At 38.3% G+C, this 19,002-nt stretch overlaps 1 protein-coding gene across 1 annotated transcript in view; it reads right to left on the reverse strand.

The window, feature by feature from the left end:
* SLCO1C1 (solute carrier organic anion transporter family member 1C1) overlaps window positions 1-13,038 on the reverse strand; it is a 68,120-nt gene extending 55,082 nt beyond the window's left edge. The window contains exons 1-2 of the mRNA XM_052640789.1: window positions 12,910-13,038; window positions 11,374-11,515 (exon numbers count right to left, since the gene is read on the reverse strand). Of these exons, the coding sequence (XP_052496749.1) occupies window positions 11,374-11,515; window positions 12,910-13,038 (271 nt within the window). The remainder of the gene's footprint in view (window positions 1-11,373; window positions 11,516-12,909) is intronic.
* Between the last annotated feature and the right edge of the window lie 5,964 nt (window positions 13,039-19,002).

Genomic DNA, 19,002 nt, shown 5'->3' on the forward strand with positions numbered 1-19,002 from the left:
TGACAAGAGGCTCAGCATTGACAATTCTGAGGGATGAAAATTCCAAAGGGATCCAGTGATTGAGGGCCCCCACACTTTTTGTGAGCTTTCCTTCAAGAGCTCAATTAGGTTTTCACAGTGATATCAGAGAATAAATTTTTTGTGCTTCCAGCATGGGGAGGGGAAAGGGAACCATTTGAAATATGCCAGGGCACTCTGTTTATCTTAAGAAAGCCTGCTTTTAGGGGGAACTAGTAACCAGAGTCTAACCTGCTGGGGCATTATCAGAGCCCAGCTGACCTGGGGGAAGGGAAATACCCAACTTCAGCCATTCTAGCTATCCTGTCCCACCAATGAGGGGTTGGGGGACTGAAAAGCACCCCTGAAGTTCAGAGTCCAGAGGCATAGACTCACTAAGAGCCTAAGGCCCATAGGGCCATAGAATGCTTTCTCTCCCTCACATATTACCATCACATTACTAAAGGCCTATTTATAGCAGCTTCTTTCATCCAGTACATCTTTTCTGACTATGAAGGAAAAAAAAAGGACATACTGAAATTAAAAAGAAAAACTTTTGGAAGAGACAGAGCAAGTATCAGAACCAGACATGGCAGAGATTTCAGAGTTGGTAGACTAGATATGTAAGACAACTATAATTAAGATGGCAAGATCTTTAATGGAAAAAGTAAACAGCATGCAAGAACAAATGGGCAATGTAAATCAGAGAGATGTAAATTCTGAGAAAGATCCATAAAGAAAAATTTTAGAGAACAGAAACACAGTAACAGAAGTAAAGAATGCCTTTGATTGGCTTGTTGGACACAGTTGAGGAAATAATTTCTGACTTGAAGATATATCAATAGAAAACACCAAAACTGAAAAGTGAAGGGCAAAATACTGAAAAACAATTCCAGAATACCCAAGGATGTGGAACTATAAAAGATGTAACATACAGGTAATGGGAATTCTAGAAAGAGAAGAAAGATACAAAGGAATAAACAAAATATTTTTAAAAGTAATGACTAGGAATTTCTATCAAATTAATGTCAGACACCAAACCACAGATCTAGAAAGCTAAGAGAACAATGAGCAGGATAAATGCCAAAAAATATAAACCAGATATGTCATTTTCAAACTATAGAAAATCAAATATGAGATGATTTCTTAGCAACCTTACCCATAGGGGAGGAAAATAATTATATCTTATTTCTCCTCCAAAACCATGCAAACAAGAAAGGCGTATAGAAAGAATTTCAAAGTCTTGAGAGAAAAAAATCCACCAACCTAAAATTCTGTACCCTGCAGTTATCCTTCAGAAGCAAAGAGAAAATACTATATCAGACAAATACTGAGGAAATGGTTCTAGTAGACCTGCCTTGAATGAAATGTTAACAGAAGTTCTTTAGAGAAAAAAGAATAATAAAATTCAGAAACTCAGATCTCAGATAAAGAAAGGATGAGCTTCAGAAAAGACATAAGTAAAGATAGGCTCCCCTCATAGCTCAGTTGGTAAAGAATCTGCCTGCAATGCAGGGGTCCTGGGTTTGATTCCTGGGTCAGGAAGATCCCCTCAAGAAGAAAATGGCAACCACTCCAGTATTCTTGCCTGGAGAATCCCATGGACAAAGGAGCCTGGCGGGCTACAGTCCATGGGGTTGCAAGAGTCAGACATGATTTAATAACTAAAGAGAAAAACAGATAAGTGAAGATAAATGTAAAACTTTTATTTTTCTTATTTGTAATAAGTCCAGCAGTTCAAAATAATATAAAAAATGTTTTCAGTGATGTATTCTTATGTACGCATGTTTTCTTATATATAAGTGAAATAAAATGATTAATAACAGTAATACAAAGGATGAGAAGGAAGAATTCAAATCGAAAGATACAATCTACCAGGACTTATATAGAAAGAAACAGATAATCTGAATACATTTATATCTATTTAAAAAATTGAACCAATAGTTAATATTCTACCAATACAGAAAGTACAATATCCAGATAGACTCACTGTGAACTTTTCCAAACAATTAATGAAGAAATTATACTAATTCTCTACAACCTCTTTCAGAAGATAGAGAGGCAATACCCCCTAGTTCTTTGAGGGTAACACTGCCCTAATACCAACACCAGAAAAGGCATTACAAGAAAAGAAAACAAACTAAAATGTCTCCTGAACATAGGAGCAAAAACTGTCAACAACATAATAGCAAATCAAATCCAATAATATATAGAAATAATTATACATTAAGACTGAGCAAGACTTATCCCAGGTATTCAGGGCTGTTTCAGCAATAGAAAATCAATTAATGTAATCCATCACATCAACAGGTTAAAGAAGAAAAATCAACATGTGCAGAAAAAACATTTGGCAAAATTCTACAACCAATCATGATTAAAAAAAAAAAAACACAAAACCTACATGAACTTGAAAGATAGAGGAATGTCCTCAAGTTGAATTAAAAGAAAAACTACCAAAAAGCATAGCTAATATCATAATTAATGGTAGAAATTCAAAGCTTTTCCACTAAGATCAGGCACAAGGCAAGCATGTGTCCTCTTAAAATTGCTTTTCAATATTTCACGAGGAGTCCAACTAAATGCAATAGAACAACAAAAGGAAGTAAAGGTATACAGATTTCAAAGGAAGAAATACAACTGTCTTTCTTCCCATAGGGCATGATCATCTTTGTAGACAGTCTGAAAGAATTAACAAAAAAACTCCTGTAACTAATATGTGACCATAGAAGTGTTGTAAGACACAAAGTTAACACACAAATGTCAATTATTTTCTAGTATGCCAGGAGTGAATAATTGGAGTTTAAAAACATATCATTTACATTCAGTTCAGTTCAGTTGCTCAGTCGTGTCCGACTCTTTGCGACCCCATGAATCGCAGCACGCCAGGCCTCCCTGTCCATCACCAACTCCCGGAGTTCACTCAGATTCACGTCCATCAAGTCAGTGATGCCATCCAGCCATCTCATCCTCTATCGTCCCCTTCTCCTCCTGCCCCCAATCCCTCCCAGCATCAGAGTCTTTTCCAGTGAGTCAGCTCTTCGCATGAGGTGGCCAAAGTACTGGAGTTTCATCTTTAGCATCATTCCTTCCAAAGAAATCCCAGGGCTGATCTCCTTCAGAATGGACTGGTTGGATCTCCTTGCAGTCCAAGGGACTCTCAAGAGTCTTCTCCAACACCACAGTTCAAAAGCATCAATTCTTCGGCACTCAGCTTTCTTCACAGTCCAATTATCACATCCATACATGACCACTGGAATAACCATAGCCTTGACTAGATGGATCTTTGTGAACAAAGTAATATCTCTGCTTTTTAGTATGCTATCTAGGTTGGTCATAACTTTTCTTCCAAGGAGTAAGCATCTTTTAATTTCATGGCTGCAGTCACCATCTGCAGTGATTTTGGAGCCCCAAAAAATAAAGTCTGACACTGTTTCCCCATCTATTCCCATGAAGTGATGGGACCAGATGCTGTGATCTTAGTTTTCTGAATGTTGAGCTTTAAGCCAACTTTTTCACTCTCCTCTGTCACTTTCATCAAGAGGCTTTTGAGTTCCTCTTCACTTTCTGCCATAAGGGTGGTGTCATCTGCATATCTGAGGTTATTGATATTTCTCCCAGCAATCTTGATTTCAACTTGTGATTTTCCACCCCAGCGTTTCTCATGATGTACTCTGCATATAAGTTAAATAAGCAGGGTGACAATATACAGCCTTGAAGGACTCCTTTTCCAATTTGGAACCAGTCTGTTGTTCCATGTTCTGTTCTAACTTTTGCTTCCTGACCTGCATATAGGTTTCTCAAGAGGCAGGTCTGGTGGTCTGGTATCCCCATCTCTTTCAGAATTTTCCACAGTTTGTGGTGATCCACACAGTTAAAGGCTTTGGCATAGTCAGTGAAACAGAAATAGATGTGTTTTTGGAACTCTCTTGCTTTTTCAATGATCCACCGGATGTTGGCAATTTGATATCTGGTTCCTCTGCCTTTTCTAAAACCAGCTTGAACACCTGGAACTTCACAGTTCATGTATTGCTGAAGCCTGGCTTGGAGAATTTTGAGCATTACTTCACTAGCATGTGAGATGAGTGCAATTGTGTGGTAGTTTGAGCATTCTTTGGCATTGCCTTTCTTAGGGATTGGAATGAAAACTGACCTTTTCCAGTCCTGTGGCCACTGCTGAGTTTTCCAAATTTGCTGGCATATTGAGTGCAGCCCTTTCACAGCATCATCTTTCAGGATTTGAAACAGATCAACTGGAATTCCATCACCTCCACTAGCTTTGTTCGTAGTGATGCTTTCTAAGGCCCACTTGACTTCACATTCCAGGATGTCTGGCTCTAGATGAGTGATTACACCATTGTGACTATCTGGGTCGTGAAGATCTTTTTTGTACCGTTCATCCGTGTATTCTTGCCACCTCTTCTTAATATCTTCTGCTTCTGGTAGGTCCCTACCATTTCTGTCCTTTATTGAGCCCATCTTTGCATGAAATGTTCCCTTGGTATCTCTAATTTTCTTAAAGAGATCTCTAGTCTTTCCCATTCTGTTGTTTTCCTTTATTTCTTTGCATTGATCACTGAGGAAGGCTTTCTTATCTCTTCTTGCTATTCTTTGGAACTCTACATTCAGATGCTTATATCTTTTCTTTTCTCCTCTGCTTTTTGCTTCTCTTCTTTTCACAGCTATTTGTAAGGCCTCCTCAGACAGCCATTTTGCTTTTTTGCATTTTTTTTCCATGGGAATGGTTCTGATCCCTGTGTCCTGTACAATGTCATGAACCTCCATCCACAGTTTTTCAGGCACTCTATCACATCTAGGCCCTTAAATCTATTTCTCACTTCCACTGTATGATCATAAGGGATTTGATTTAGGTCATACCTGAATAGTCTAGTGGTTTTCCCTACTTTCTTCAATTTCAGTCTGAATTTGGCAATAAGGAGTTCATGGTCTGAGCCACAGTCAGCTCCCAGTCTTGTTTTTGTTGACTGTATAGAGCTTCTCCATCTTTGGCTGCAAAGAATACAATCAGTATGATTTCAGTGTTGACCATCTGGTGGTGTCCATGTGTAGAGTCTTCTCTTATGTTGTTGGAAGAGGGTGTTTGTTATTACCAGTGCATTTACATTAGCACCTCCTAAAATAAGTATAAATTTAACAAAATGCATACAAGATCTACATGAAGAGAAGTATAAAACTCTGACTAAAGAAATCAACTAACCCAATACATGGAGAGAGATTATATCCCACATCCACAGGTAGGAAGACTCAGTATTGTCAAGACATCAGTTCTTTTCTATTTGATCTATGTATTCAATACCATCTCAATCAAAATCACAGAAAGTTATTTGTGGATAGTGACAAACTGATTCTAAAGTTTACGTGGAGAATTAAAATACCTAGGCAGCCAGAATTAAAATACCTAGAACAGCCAACAAAATATTGAAGAACAAAACGTTGGACAGACACCACCCAATTTCAAGACATGCTATAAAGTCATAGTAATGAAGACAGTGTGACATTGGTGAAAGAAAAGACAAACAGATACATAGAACATAATAGACAGCCCAGAAAAGAACTACATGAATTACAGTTAACTAGTCTTTGAGAGGAGAAGGCAATGGCACCCCACTCCAGTACTCTTGCCTAGAAAATTCCATGGGCAGAGGAGCCTGGTAGGCTGCAGGCCATGGGGTCGCTAAGAGTTAGAATCAACTGAGTGACTTAAGTTTCACTCTTCACTTTCATGCATTGGAGAAGGCAATGGCAACCCACTCCAGTGTTCTTGCCTGGAGAATCCCAGGGACAGGGGAGCCTGGTTGGCTGCTGTCTATGGGGTCGCACAGAGTCAGACATGACTGAAGCGACTTAGCAGCAGCAGCAGTCTTTGAGAAGGGAGCAAAGGCAATACAATAAAGCAAAGATAAGTCTTCTCAATAAGTGGTTCTGATAGAACCTGACATCCACATGCAAAAAAACCAACAAAAAATCCTGAATCTAGACATAAACATTACTTTTCACAAAAATAAACTCAAAATGGATCACAGATCTAAATGTAAAATGTAAAACTATAATACTTCTAGAATGTAACATAGAAAACCTAGATGAACCTGCGTTTAAGTGTTAGCCACTCAGTTGTGTCCCACTCTTTGTGAGGCTCCTGTGTCCATGAGATTTCCCATGCAAGAATATCAGAATGGGTTGCTATTCCCTCGTCTAGGGGATGTTCCTGACCCAGGGATTGAGCCTGGGTCTCCAGCAATGGTAGGCAGATTCTTTATCGTCTGAGCCACCAGGGAAGACTCTGGGTTTGGTGATGACTTTTTAGAAATAACACCAAAAGCACAACCCATGAAAGAAAAAAATGATAGGTTAGACTTTATTAAAATTAAAATTTTCTGCTCTATGAAAGACAATGTTAACAGACTTAAAAAACAAGCCACACACCAAGAGAAAATATTTGAAAAAGCCATATCAGATAAAGGACTGTTATCCAAAATACACAAAGAACGCTTAAAATCTAACAATAAGAACACAAACAACCTGTTTAAAATGTGGGCTAAATACCTTGACAGATCACCAAAGATACACCGATGGCAAATAAACACAGAAAAGAGATATTTAAGTTTGCATGTCATCAGGAAACTACAAAAAAAAAGAAAGAAAGAAACACCACTACATATCTATTAGAATGGCCAAAATCTAGAACATTAAATGGTGCTGAGGGTGTGGAGTAACAAGAACTCTCATTTGTTGTTAAGCTCTCATTCCAAATAATATAGCCACTTTGGAAGACAGTTTGGCAGTGTCTTACAAAACTAAACATATGCTTCCTATAAGACCCAGCAAGTTTGCTCCAATGTGTTTCTCCCAAAGAGTTGAAAACTTATGTCCATACAAAAATCTGCACATGTTTATAGTAGCTCTATTCATAATTGCCAAAACTTGGAAGCAATCAAGAAGTCCTTTAGTAGATGAATAGATAAACTAAAGTCCATCTGGAAAATGGATTATTATTCAGTGCTAAAAAAATTATTTACTCAGTATGAAAAGACATGTAAGAACCTTAAATGCTTATTGCCATGTGAAAGCAGCCAATCTGAGAAAGCTACATACTGTATGCTTCCAAATATATAACATTTTGACATGGGCAAAACTATGGAGACAGTTAAAAGATCAGTAGTTACCAAGGGATAGTGGGTAGGGATGGACGGATAGGCAGAACACAGAGGATTTTTAGGGCATTGAAAGTGCTCTGTATGATACTATAATAGTGGATACACGTCATTATACATTTTTTCCATCCCATAGACTACATAACACCAACAGTGAACCTTAATGTAAACTCTGGACTCTGAATGATAATGAGCTGTCATTGTATGTCATCACCTATAATGAATGTCCCACTCTGGTGGGGGATGTCGATAATGGCGAAGGCTATGAATGTGTGTAAGTAGAGGGTATATGATAAATCTCTATCTGCTCACTCTTGTTGTGAACCCAAAACTGCCTTTAAAAGCAAAAGCTTTTACATATTTAGAAGAAAACACCTGGGAAAGTATTTATAACAAAGAATTACTATCTAGAAATATTAGTAGGTCTTGATATAGAAAAAATTTTGCTTTCCTGGCCATTGTTTGAGAAAGAGTCCTTAGAGGGAAAGCAGTATATGTGGGAAGAAACTGAATGTCTAGTATGTGGATTTTAGATGATAATGACAAGTGATATTAGAGGATAAATGAAATTGTTCTCCAAAAAATAATTGAAGAATTTAAAGCTAGAGACAGAGGGTGGGAATGGGTCCAGAACACTGGAAGGAAGGAATGCAGAGAGAGACAAAGGAATGAATTAAAATTATGGTCAGGAAACCCACTTTTCTGGAAAACTAGGGCTTGCAATTAACTACAGCAACCCCTTGATGTTTGGGATAAAGTTTTGCAATGGAAGTAAGAGGACTTTTATTGCATCTAATCCAGTAAACAATTTCTATCCTTAGAATGCTCTGGAAGGGTTAATATGAATTTAGAGTCAGGGTCCTTTTTCACTTCCTGTGTAACATTAGTACCCTCTATTAAATATAGATCCTCTCAAGTTTTGCACTGGGGTCTGGGAATCTAAGAGTAAGTTTGGACTAGATTCTAAGTTTCTTCAGCTCTAAAATGTTTTTATACTATAACCTAGAGTAAGCACTAATCAAAGAAATATTTCATGTATAATTTTATATCTGTGTATTTCTTCTTCTTTCTGTAAATCTAATTTATTCTTTTGATCTGCTTCAGTTTCCTCTTTGTACTTGTTTCTTCTCTTGATGCAGCGTTACCTTTACCTTGACTCTCCATGGCCTTTTTTTTAAGCAAAAATTATTTCTTTTTGGCTGTGCTGGGTCTTCATTACTGTGTGCCAGCTTTCTCTAGTTGCAGCAAGCAGGAGCTAGTCTCTAGTTGCAGGGCACAGGCTTCTCATTGTGGTAGCTTCTCTTATTGTGGGGCGTAAACCCTAGGACATGCAGGCTTTTGCAGTTGTGGCTTGCAGGCTCAGTTGCCCCATGGCATGTGAAATCTTCCTTGAGCAAGGATCGAACCCACATCCCCTGCATTTGCAGGTAGATTCTTAACCACTGGATCACCAGAGAAGTTCTCTCCATGGTTTTTCATTCTATATGGGGTTGTAGGTAGGGCAGGCATCAAAGAATACATCTCCTAACCAGACCTATCTAAGGCAGGGATCCCATAAACCCCAGAGCCATGGACTAGTACTAGCCTGTGGCCTATTAGGAGCGGGGGACATAGCAGGAGGTGAGCACTGGACAAGTGAGTGAAGCTTCATCTATATTTACAGGAAGCTCCCCATCGCTCACATTACTGCCTGAGCTCAGGGAAACAAGCTCAGGGCTCACTGATTCTGCATTATGGTGAGGTATATAATAATTTCATTATATATCATAATATAATATTAATAGGTATAAAGTGAACAATAAATGTAATGCACTTATCACAGTGTAATCATCTCAAAACCATCCCCCTACCCCTGCCCATGCCATTCATGGAAAAATTGTCTTCCATGAAACTAGTCCCTGGTACCAAAAAGGTTGGGAACCACTGATCTAAGGAGTTTACACAAGGGAGTGATATGATCAGATGTTTTATAAACTTGTTACACAGATTACAGCCCATTGATGAATAGCATTAACATTGTATTGAAGCTTGTTGGATATGCAGTACCTTACTTCCCTTCCTATAGAATCAGTCTATGCATTTTAACAAAATTGTCTAGTCATTCGTGTGAATATTAATGTTTGACTAGCACTGATCCAAGACATTTTTTCTGATAAGGTGATAAAAGATGGATTTGGGAAGCAAAAGCCTGAAGGTAAAAGATTACCTGTATACTCTCTTCATTCTTATTGTGTTATTTAGAGTGCATGCTCAGTCACTAAGTCATGTCCAACTCTTTGCAACTCCATGGACTGTAGCCCAACAATCTTCTCTGTCCATGGGATTTTCCAGACAAGAACATTGGAGTGGGTGGCCATTTCCTTCTCAAGTTATTTAGGGTAAGAACTGAAATACATAGTATGAACTTGTATGATCAGGCTGCCCAAGATAACTCCTCTTGCTCTCTGTACCTGTCCAACCATGGCATGCTTCAGTTACACCCTACTCACATGACTGACCTTCCTATATACTTGACCTTCCAGCTACTGATTGTTCTAACTTCAGATCAGAACAGCTCCAAAGAACAGCTTATCAAAGGGGCAATGAAGGGGCATGTCTCCTACTGGTCCTGGGAAACAAATGAGCCAACCTAAAATGAATTCCCCCTATGAATGGTAAGCTCCCCCCTCCTCCCCTGGAGCAAAGACTACCACCCTGTCCTGCCTGCCCTCTTGCTCCCTCTTCCTGGGGCGTTGCTCCAGGGCATTGCTTCGGACAGGTAGGTCTTCTCAGATAAACCATTGATGTCTCTGTCACTGACTCCAGGCTCTATGTCTTCAGTTAGAGACTTAGGAATATGGTGGGGGTGGGGGGAGGAAAAAGAGGGTGGGATGTATGGAGAAAGTAACATGAAAACATATATTACCATATGTAAAGTAGATAGCCAATGGGAATTTGCTTTATGACTCAGGGAACTCAAACCGGGACTCTGTAAAAACCTACAAGGGTCAGATGGGGAGAGAGGTGGGAGGGAGGTTCAAGAGCGAGAGGACGTATATATACCTGTGGCTGATTCACATTGATGTATAGCAGAAACCAACACAAGACTATAAAGCAGTTATTCTTCAATTGAAAAAAGAAAAACTGAAAAAAAAAGCTGGGCCATGTACAGGGCTTGCTAGACTGTGACCCAACAGAATGAAAAAAGTAATTGTTGAAGAGTTGAAAAATATTTCTTCACTCTTCTAAAGGATCAAGTGAAGCTGAACCTGGAGCCATTAAGGACCACAGAGGCTACTAATCTTTTTATTTCAACCAAAGATCAAAGACTCTTAGTTTATCAGTTTAGGAAGATGACTAAGTGGGATTACACTCTTTAAAATACTTCTAAAACAGTGACTAAAATCTCTTGGTCTTTTCAAGTCCTAAGAGGAAATATAGAGTTGGTGGCTAACCAAAGACCCCAGAGAGTAGAATTTTTGTTTCCTGCTTTACTCTAGGGTTGTTATTAATAGAATTCCTTTATCTTGTTACTAGGCCACTGGGCAGAAACACTCCTTCTATGGCTTAACGTTTTCTTAAATTATCACAATACATTTTTATTGTAAAAATTTTATTGTAATAATTCGAAGACCTCCTTTGAATTCTTCCAAATTTTGAATCACAGGGCTTCCAGAATATAACTTTTGTAAAGATGTTTCCCCACATACTTCTAACTCAAAATACCATCAGCATTTCACCCTCTCTCCTTGAAAAATCTCACTCTGATTGAAAACTTGTGTCAGTCATATGATAGAGAAAATCTGGGACAGGATGTTAATTGTTTACTTGGAGAGAACAAATTGCCTCTACTGTAGCCCAGGCCTTCCCAGGTGGCTCTGTGGTAAAGAATCCACCTGCAATGCAGGAGACCTGGGTTCGATCCCTGGATAGGGAAGATTCCTTGGAGAATGAAATAGCAACCCACTCCAGTATTCTTGCCTGGGAAATTCAATGGACAGAGGAGCCTGGTGAGCTACAGTCGCTGGAGTCACGAAAGAGTCGGACATGACTGAGGACTTATGTACACACTGTGGCACGAGGCCGTGGCAAACTATGTCCAAATCAGATTTTACACATAGAGTCTGATTTTACACATTGAGGAGATAACAATATGCCATGAGGATGTCCTTCAGTCATGCCTAGAACTTTGTACCTAAAAGTAAAGTCAGGTATCTGTAATACCTACCAATTTCAAAACTACCGTCAATAATGCCCACCAGTGAAGAAGGGATATCAAACCTTCTCTCTATCTGAGTGATGGTGCTCTTCAGATAGCCTTCTGCCAGTGCTTTGGCAAAGTAGACAAAAGACAAGGCACCCAAGAACACCTGGAAAATATGACAGGTCACACTTAGTCTAAATCCAGCCTGACCTAAAACTGGAAATTTGATAAAGAGACAAACACAAACCAAGAACCATGGAACAAGCTTATTGCCATCGAAGATTTCATTCAAGCACAGTAACAGTCTTCTTCCCACCTCAAGCTCATGTGAAGTTCTAACAATTCAAATTTTCTTAGAAGTAATAGATTTTCATTTATAATGTATATTGAATTTCTTCTTTCTCTTTCTCCTCCCCTTCCTAAAGGATATTTAAAGGTATCTTGGCTTTGAAAAGAAGATCCGTTGCTTGGGGAAGCAGAAGGAGGAAGGAGGCATTGAAAGATAAGAAAATAAAAATCATAAACCAGACACTTAACGTCTTGTCACAAGTCTATTACTCATGACTGTATTTCACAGGGATGGTACATGTTCCAGCAGGGAACGTATTGGACTGAGAAGCAGAACTACTATTCCTAGTGATTAAGTTCATATTAAAGTTAAATCAACACTCAGATTCTTATTCAATGAACAAAATATTTGTTTGATATCTGGCTTGTGTGTTTTGTTAGACCTGGGTCTGTGATGGAGTATCCATAGGTAGATTATATGGAAAAAGCATTGAAAATGTTTGATGTGAAGAAGGTACAGGAACTTGGAGTCATATTGAGTTCCATTTAAAAGGGAATCCTGTCCCTTACCATGTGGGTAGGAAAGTCAAAATTTTTGTTTATAGAACAGGAATAAAATGGATGTTTTGTAGATTAAATGTTCCAACTGTGCATAGCACAGTAACTGATCCATGGTAGATATTTAACAAATAATAATTTCTTTTACCTCTCTTCTTTCTGTTTAGGAGGGACATTCAAGTGAACCAGAAAAGTAATTAGAAATTTAACCTACATGGTCAAGCAAAGATTGCTTTCACTGTCTGGCAAAATGTGATTTTCATAAATTGCATCTAAGATCACTTTTTACTTTTCGTTTTAAACTTTGTATTTTGTATTGGGGTATAGCTGATCAACAGTGTTGTGATAGTTTCAGGTAGAGCGCAAAGGGAATCGGCCATGTATGTATTCTCTCCCAAACTTCCTTCTCAACCAGGTTGCCATATAACATTGAGCAGAGTTCCATATGCTATAGAGTAGGTCCTTGTTGATTATCCATTTTAAGTATAGCAATATGTACATGTTCATCTCAAACTCTGTGACTATCCCTCCCACCAACCTTGCCCCTGACAACCATAAGTTAAGATTATTCTTTTAAATGGAAAAAATTTCTCACTTGTAGTTACAGTATGTAGAAAATATCTGGATCGAGAGCCAAGAGCATGGACTCCATCAAATTCTCTGACACTCTTCAGTTAACCACTTATGGTTGTTAATCACTTAATTGCTTGTTACCTTTAGTTGACAACAGCAGGGTTGTTTCTCCTCTGAGGAGGGATATTCTGTTTTAAAAGAAAGCCTCCCAACAGGCTGCATGGAATTTTTGCTGAATAACCGGATATTTTCTTTGGATGAAGTGTCCATTTTGAAAAAGTTCCTTGATTCTGATCTGTCAAAGTTGATTTTTAAAGTATAAAAAAAAAAAGTTAATACACATCCAGTTTTAATTTCCATGCAGTTTGTTAAACAATGTTTTTACTTCACAGTAGATCACAATTCTGTAGACATAACACTATGCGAAGCTCCCTTATTTTACCACAGTAAGTTGGCAAAGTTTTTCAATTAAAATCGACCAGGATAACTGATTAAGCAATCCTGCTATTGGGAGTCTGTAGCAAGCATTCTTTCTCAATCCCTCCAGTAAGCCTCATTATAGCAAAGAATAAATTTAAATGTTGCCTTTGGAATAAATAAAGAGGGAGAATTTTGCTAACTTTGTGGTCTTGCCAACTAAAACTAGAGGCAAGCAGGAAGTGAGGAAGAGGAATTCAGCCATTTGAATATTGATTCATTGGAATTAAGTCTTTGAAACCTTTAAATCTATTATCTTTGTGGAATGAATAGAAAAGATTGATGCCCCTGGTAGATGCTTATAATGCACCATGACTCCTATAGGGCTGTAGCATCCAAAGTAAGTCTTAAAATATGGGTGGGGGGAGAAGGGGACCACTCTGTGTAACATTTTAGTCTAACAAATAGGGAAGCAGCATGATTTACGCCTCAGGCTTAGTTTTCATTCAGGCCCAAGTAGTCTTTGGTATGCTTTAAAGTAAGTAAGATACCTCCTTTCCTGAGTCTAATTTCCCACCTTCCTTTGTCCTTACTAAACTTTTCACAGGGTCATATACTCTAAACTTCTTTTCTTTTGATTCTCATCAATATTTACATATCCTATGTCCCCACTTCTTTCAGTTCAGTTCAGTTCAGTTCAGTCGCTCAGTCATGTCTGACTCTTTGTGACCCCACGCCAGGCCTTTAGGATTCCATATAGCTCACTGCCTGCCTGCTAAAGTAATCTTAGTGAAGTGATTTAGAAATAAAATAACTTCTGGATCACCCTAATGTTTATTAGATGATATATTTATACATAAACAGAGATTTTGCATATTCTCATCACATTAAAAGAATGACATTAGGGATAAAACTTAATGTTCTGTGGTAGAAATTTTAAATGATTCTATGTGTATATTACCTTGCCTTTGTGTAATGATTGTTCTATGTCTATCCAACCTCATCTTTCATAGTTTGAATTCATAGATATTATCTCCAGCTGACTTAGTGGTAAAGAATCTGCCTGCCAGTGCAGGAGATGCAGGTTCAATCCCTGGCTTGGGAAGAGCTCCTGGAAGAAGGCATGGCAATCCACTCTAGTATTCTTGCCTGGAGAAGCCCATGGACAAAGAAGCCTGATGGGCTACAGTCCATGGGGTCTCTGAGCCAGGTGGGATACGGCCCATGGCGCACTGCGGTCCATGGGGACACAACTGAGCTACTGATCACGCCCATGCATGTGTATATTACCTTGACTGTATGTAATGCTTGTTCTGTGTTTACTCAGTCTCATCTTTCATAGTTTGATTTCCTAGATAGTATCTCAAATTGAAAAATCAAGAAATAGCAGTGAACAAATTGTATTTTGAGATATGGAGTTAAATAACAGAAGAAAGACCTAAAAGATTTAAAAGTGGAGGGGTTTTCTCCAGGGAATGAGATATGGGTTGAGAAGGGTAGGTCAAGGACTTATTTTTGTTTTAAACTTGCTGTTATACTTTTAGATTATTCAATTTCATAAACATGCATAAATTTAGCTTTTTAAAAATGGATAAAGGAAAGTGAGGAAAACAAAAATTTTAAAGCCAAAAAATAAACAAAGAGCAGAGAATTCTAAACAAGAGCAAAAGACAAAGACACAAGAACACAATATTTGTAAGATCTAAACACAGATGTATAGGAGAATACAAAATAAAAATTATGGAAAATATATAGAAATAACTTTAAGGTCTTTCCAAAATGGATAACTTTCTAGAAAATATAAGTTGCTATATTGATACAAACCAGGAGAAAAACACAGCTAAGGAAGACAGTAACAAAAATACTCTAGACCTATTGCCTAAATAAAAATAGTAAGATTAGATGATGTAACAGGGGTGCTTTATCAAGGAATATCCTTTAAGGAAAAATAGTAGATAATGGAAATATCTACTAATAGATAGTCTAATAGATGCTAACAGATGCTAATAGTCTCCATTCATTTGACCAAGCCAGAGTTACCTTCATAACAAAATCTCATTAAGATAGCACCAAAAATGAAAAGAACCAACTTTGAGATGCCAGAATCCTAAATAAAATACTAGAAAATACAATTAATTAAAATTCTATAATTAACATTTAAACATATATAACAATTGATTAATATTAGGAACTTTTCACCTAACTCATCATATTAAAAAATTCAAAAGGTTACATGTATAATATATCAAGATATCACATTGTATACCTTACATGTATATAATCTTTATTGTCAATCATATTTCAATAAAGCTGAAAAATTCAATTTAAAAAATAATAAAACTTCAGAAGATGCAGCATATCAAGTGATAAAGTTCAATAGGCATTTATGATTTTAAAAATTTTAAGAAATTGAGTACATATTCTTTTTACTGTTTGATACCAACAGTCAGCTTCTTCTTCTTCTTTTTTTTTTTTGTCAAATAGTCCTTTTAATTTTTTTTTAAATTTTTTAAATATAAATTTCTTTATTTTAACTGGAGGATAATTACTTTACAATATTGTATTGGCTGAAACATGGATAATATCATATATGAAACAAATCGCCAGTCCAGGTTCAAAGCAGGATACAGGATGCTTGGGGCTGGTGCACTGGGATGACCCAGCTAGCTTCTTATAACCACTGAATCATTAAAACTAGCTTTTCAGAATGACATTTTGCCAGAACAGTGAAAGAACATTTGTGAAGCATTGAGTTAAATAGGTATCTTTACTACAGAAATACTTTTAATTAAACCCCTGCATAAAAATATTACTTATAAAAGATTACCTAAATGTCCACAAATTACGGTGTACTCACATAGGAAATCTTTGAAATCATTAGAAATTAGTGTAAAGAAGTAAATATAGAAATATAAAACTATTTTTATTACAGAGTTGATTTTAAAAATACAGTGCTTAAAAACAATATATATATATGTATAAAACACTATTTACAATAGAAACACATACATTCACTGGTGTGTATACACAGAAACAAAGCTACAGAAAGTTTATAAAGAACAGGTTAGGGAAAGAAAAGATGGCAGAGGAGGAGGTAGACAGAGAGTACATCTCTTTTCATGAATGCATCAGGAATACAACTTCAGATGCAGGTCTTGCACAGCACCAGCTGAGAAGAGGCAGGAGTCCCTGACCACTAGAAAGGAATATATAGATCCACGCAAATCTCAGTAATATGCAGGAGGGAAGGGCAAAAGAAGAGAAGGGTGAGTGAACTGGACCTGCACCCAGGGTGTAGAGGAGCTGAAAGCAGGGGCCAGATCCCCGCTTTGAGGCGATAGATTGCAACCAAGGGGAAGGCTGTTGGAGAGTGAGGAGCTGATCTGTGACAGTCTGAATGGAGAGAGAGTCACATAGATGAGCTGTGCTGCAGCCCTACATACCCTGGTCAAGTATGCATGTCCACTGGAACATGCAGCAGTCGAGCGCTGGAGCACAGGGACTGGAGAGCAATCCCAGGGTGAGGACTGCTCTTGAAGGTGGGGAGATGGCAGGGAATACCTTTGGAGGAAAGCTGGGCAGCCAATGGGTGCAGGGTGCTACTGCTGAGTCACACACAGGGTGGAGCCCTCACTGTAGCTCTGGTTGGTTTCCTGACCAGAGATTAGGCCTGAGCCTGTGGCATGGGAGCACTGAGTCTGGAACACTGGCCTGCCAGAGAACTCCTGACCCCAGGGACTATTAATTAGTGAGAACTCTCTCGAAGACCTCCACCTGTATCCAAGACCTGGCAGCACTCCATGTAGAAGTTCACCCAAACAACAAGGAAGACAAGAACACAAACCCGACTGTCAGCAGATAGGCTTCCCACAGACACCCAAAAACACACCACCTCACATAGCGCTGCCCATCAGAGGGAAAGAAAAGCCTCTTCCACCAGAGCACAGGCACACGTGTCCATGAAGCCCCAAATGAGGCCTACTCAAACTGTTGGAACACTGGGTACACGTGTCTCTTTCAGTTCTTGTTTCCTTGGTGTACATGCCCAGAAGTGGGATTGCTGGGTCATAAGGCAGTTCTATTTCCAGTCTTTTAAGGAATCTCCACACTGTTCTCCATAGTGGCTGTACTAGTTTGCATTCCCACCAACAGTGTAAGAGGGTCCCCTTTTCTCCACACCCTCTCCAGCATTTATTGCTTGTAGACTTTTGGATCACAGCCATTCTGACTGGCGTGAAATGGTACCTCATTGTGGTTTTGATTTGCATTTCTCTGATAATGAGTGATGTTGATGTACGGCAAAATCAATAAAACATTGTAAAGTAATTAGCCTCCAATTAAAATATATAAATTTAAATTAAAAAAAAAATATTAGAACAGCCTCACCCAATAAGGGCAGAGACAAAAACCAAGAGGAACTGAGACCCTATAGCTTAGGGAAAGGAGACCTAAAACAGAGTAAGATAGATAAAATGGAAAAGAAACACTGTGCAGATGGAGGAACAAGGTAAAAGCCCACAAAACCAAGTAAATGAAGGGGAAAGAGGCAAACTACCCGAGAAAGAATTCAGAGTAATGATAGTGAAGATGATACAAACTCTCAAAAGTAGAATGGAGAAAATTATTTAACACATTTAACAAGGACCTAGAAGAAATAAAAGAGTGGACAAACAGTGACAAACAACACAATTACTGAAATTAAAAATACTCTAAAAGAAATCAATAGCAGAGTAATGAAGGCAGAAGAATGGAAAAGTGAGCTGGAAAGTTTGCTGTTGTTCAATTGCTAAGTCATGTATTACTTTTTACAACTCCATGAACTAGAGAATGCCAGGCATCCCTGTCCTTCACTATCTCCCTGAGTATGCTCAAACTCATGTCCATTGAGTCAGTCATGCCATCCAACCATCTCATCCTGTCACCCACTTCCTCTCTTGCCCTCAATCTTTCCCTGCATCAGGGTCTTTTCCAGTGAGTCAGGTCTTTGCTACATGTGGGCAAAACATTGAAGCTTCAAAGTATTGGAGCTGGAGTATTCAAAGTATTGGAGCTGGAAGATAGAATATTTGAGATAACTGCTGAAGAGCAGAATATAGGAAAAAAAGAATGAAAAGAATTGAGGATAGTCTCAAGAGCCTCTGGGGTAATATTAAACAGACCAACATTTGAATTACAGGGTCCCAGAAGAGGAGATGGAGAAGGAAACGGCAACCCACTCCAGTATTCTTGCCCGGAGAATCCTGTGGACAGAGGAGCCTGGTGGGCTGCTGTCCATAGGGTCGCACAGAGTTGGACACGACTGAAGTGACTTAGCATGCATGCATGTGTTGGAGAAGGAAATGGTAACCCACTCCAGTATTCTTGCCTGGAGAATTCCTGGGGTAGAGGAGCCTGGTGGGATGCCATCTATGGGGTCTCACAGAATCGGACATGACTTAAGTGACTTAGCATCAGCAGAAGAGAAAATGAAAGGGTCTGAGAAAACTTGTGAACAGATTATAGACAAAAATGAAGTCCAAGAAGCACAGAGAGTCCCATAAGAGATAAACCAAGGAGAAACATGCTGAGACACATATTAATCAAACTAACAAAAATTAAACACAAGGAAAAAATATTAAAAGCACCAAGGGAGAAGCAAAAAGTAATATAAAAGGGAAACCCCAAAGATCAGTAAACAGCTGATCTTTCAACAGAAACTCTGCAGGCCAGAAGGGAATGGCAGGATATATTTAAAGTAATGAAAGGGAAAAATCTACAACCAAGATTACTCTCCTCAGTAAGGATCTCATTAAAAAAAAAAAAAAAAAAACACAGAAT

This window comes from Budorcas taxicolor, chromosome 5 (assembly GCF_023091745.1).
Source record: "Budorcas taxicolor isolate Tak-1 chromosome 5, Takin1.1, whole genome shotgun sequence".
Taxonomy (NCBI): Eukaryota; Metazoa; Chordata; class Mammalia; order Artiodactyla; family Bovidae; genus Budorcas; species Budorcas taxicolor.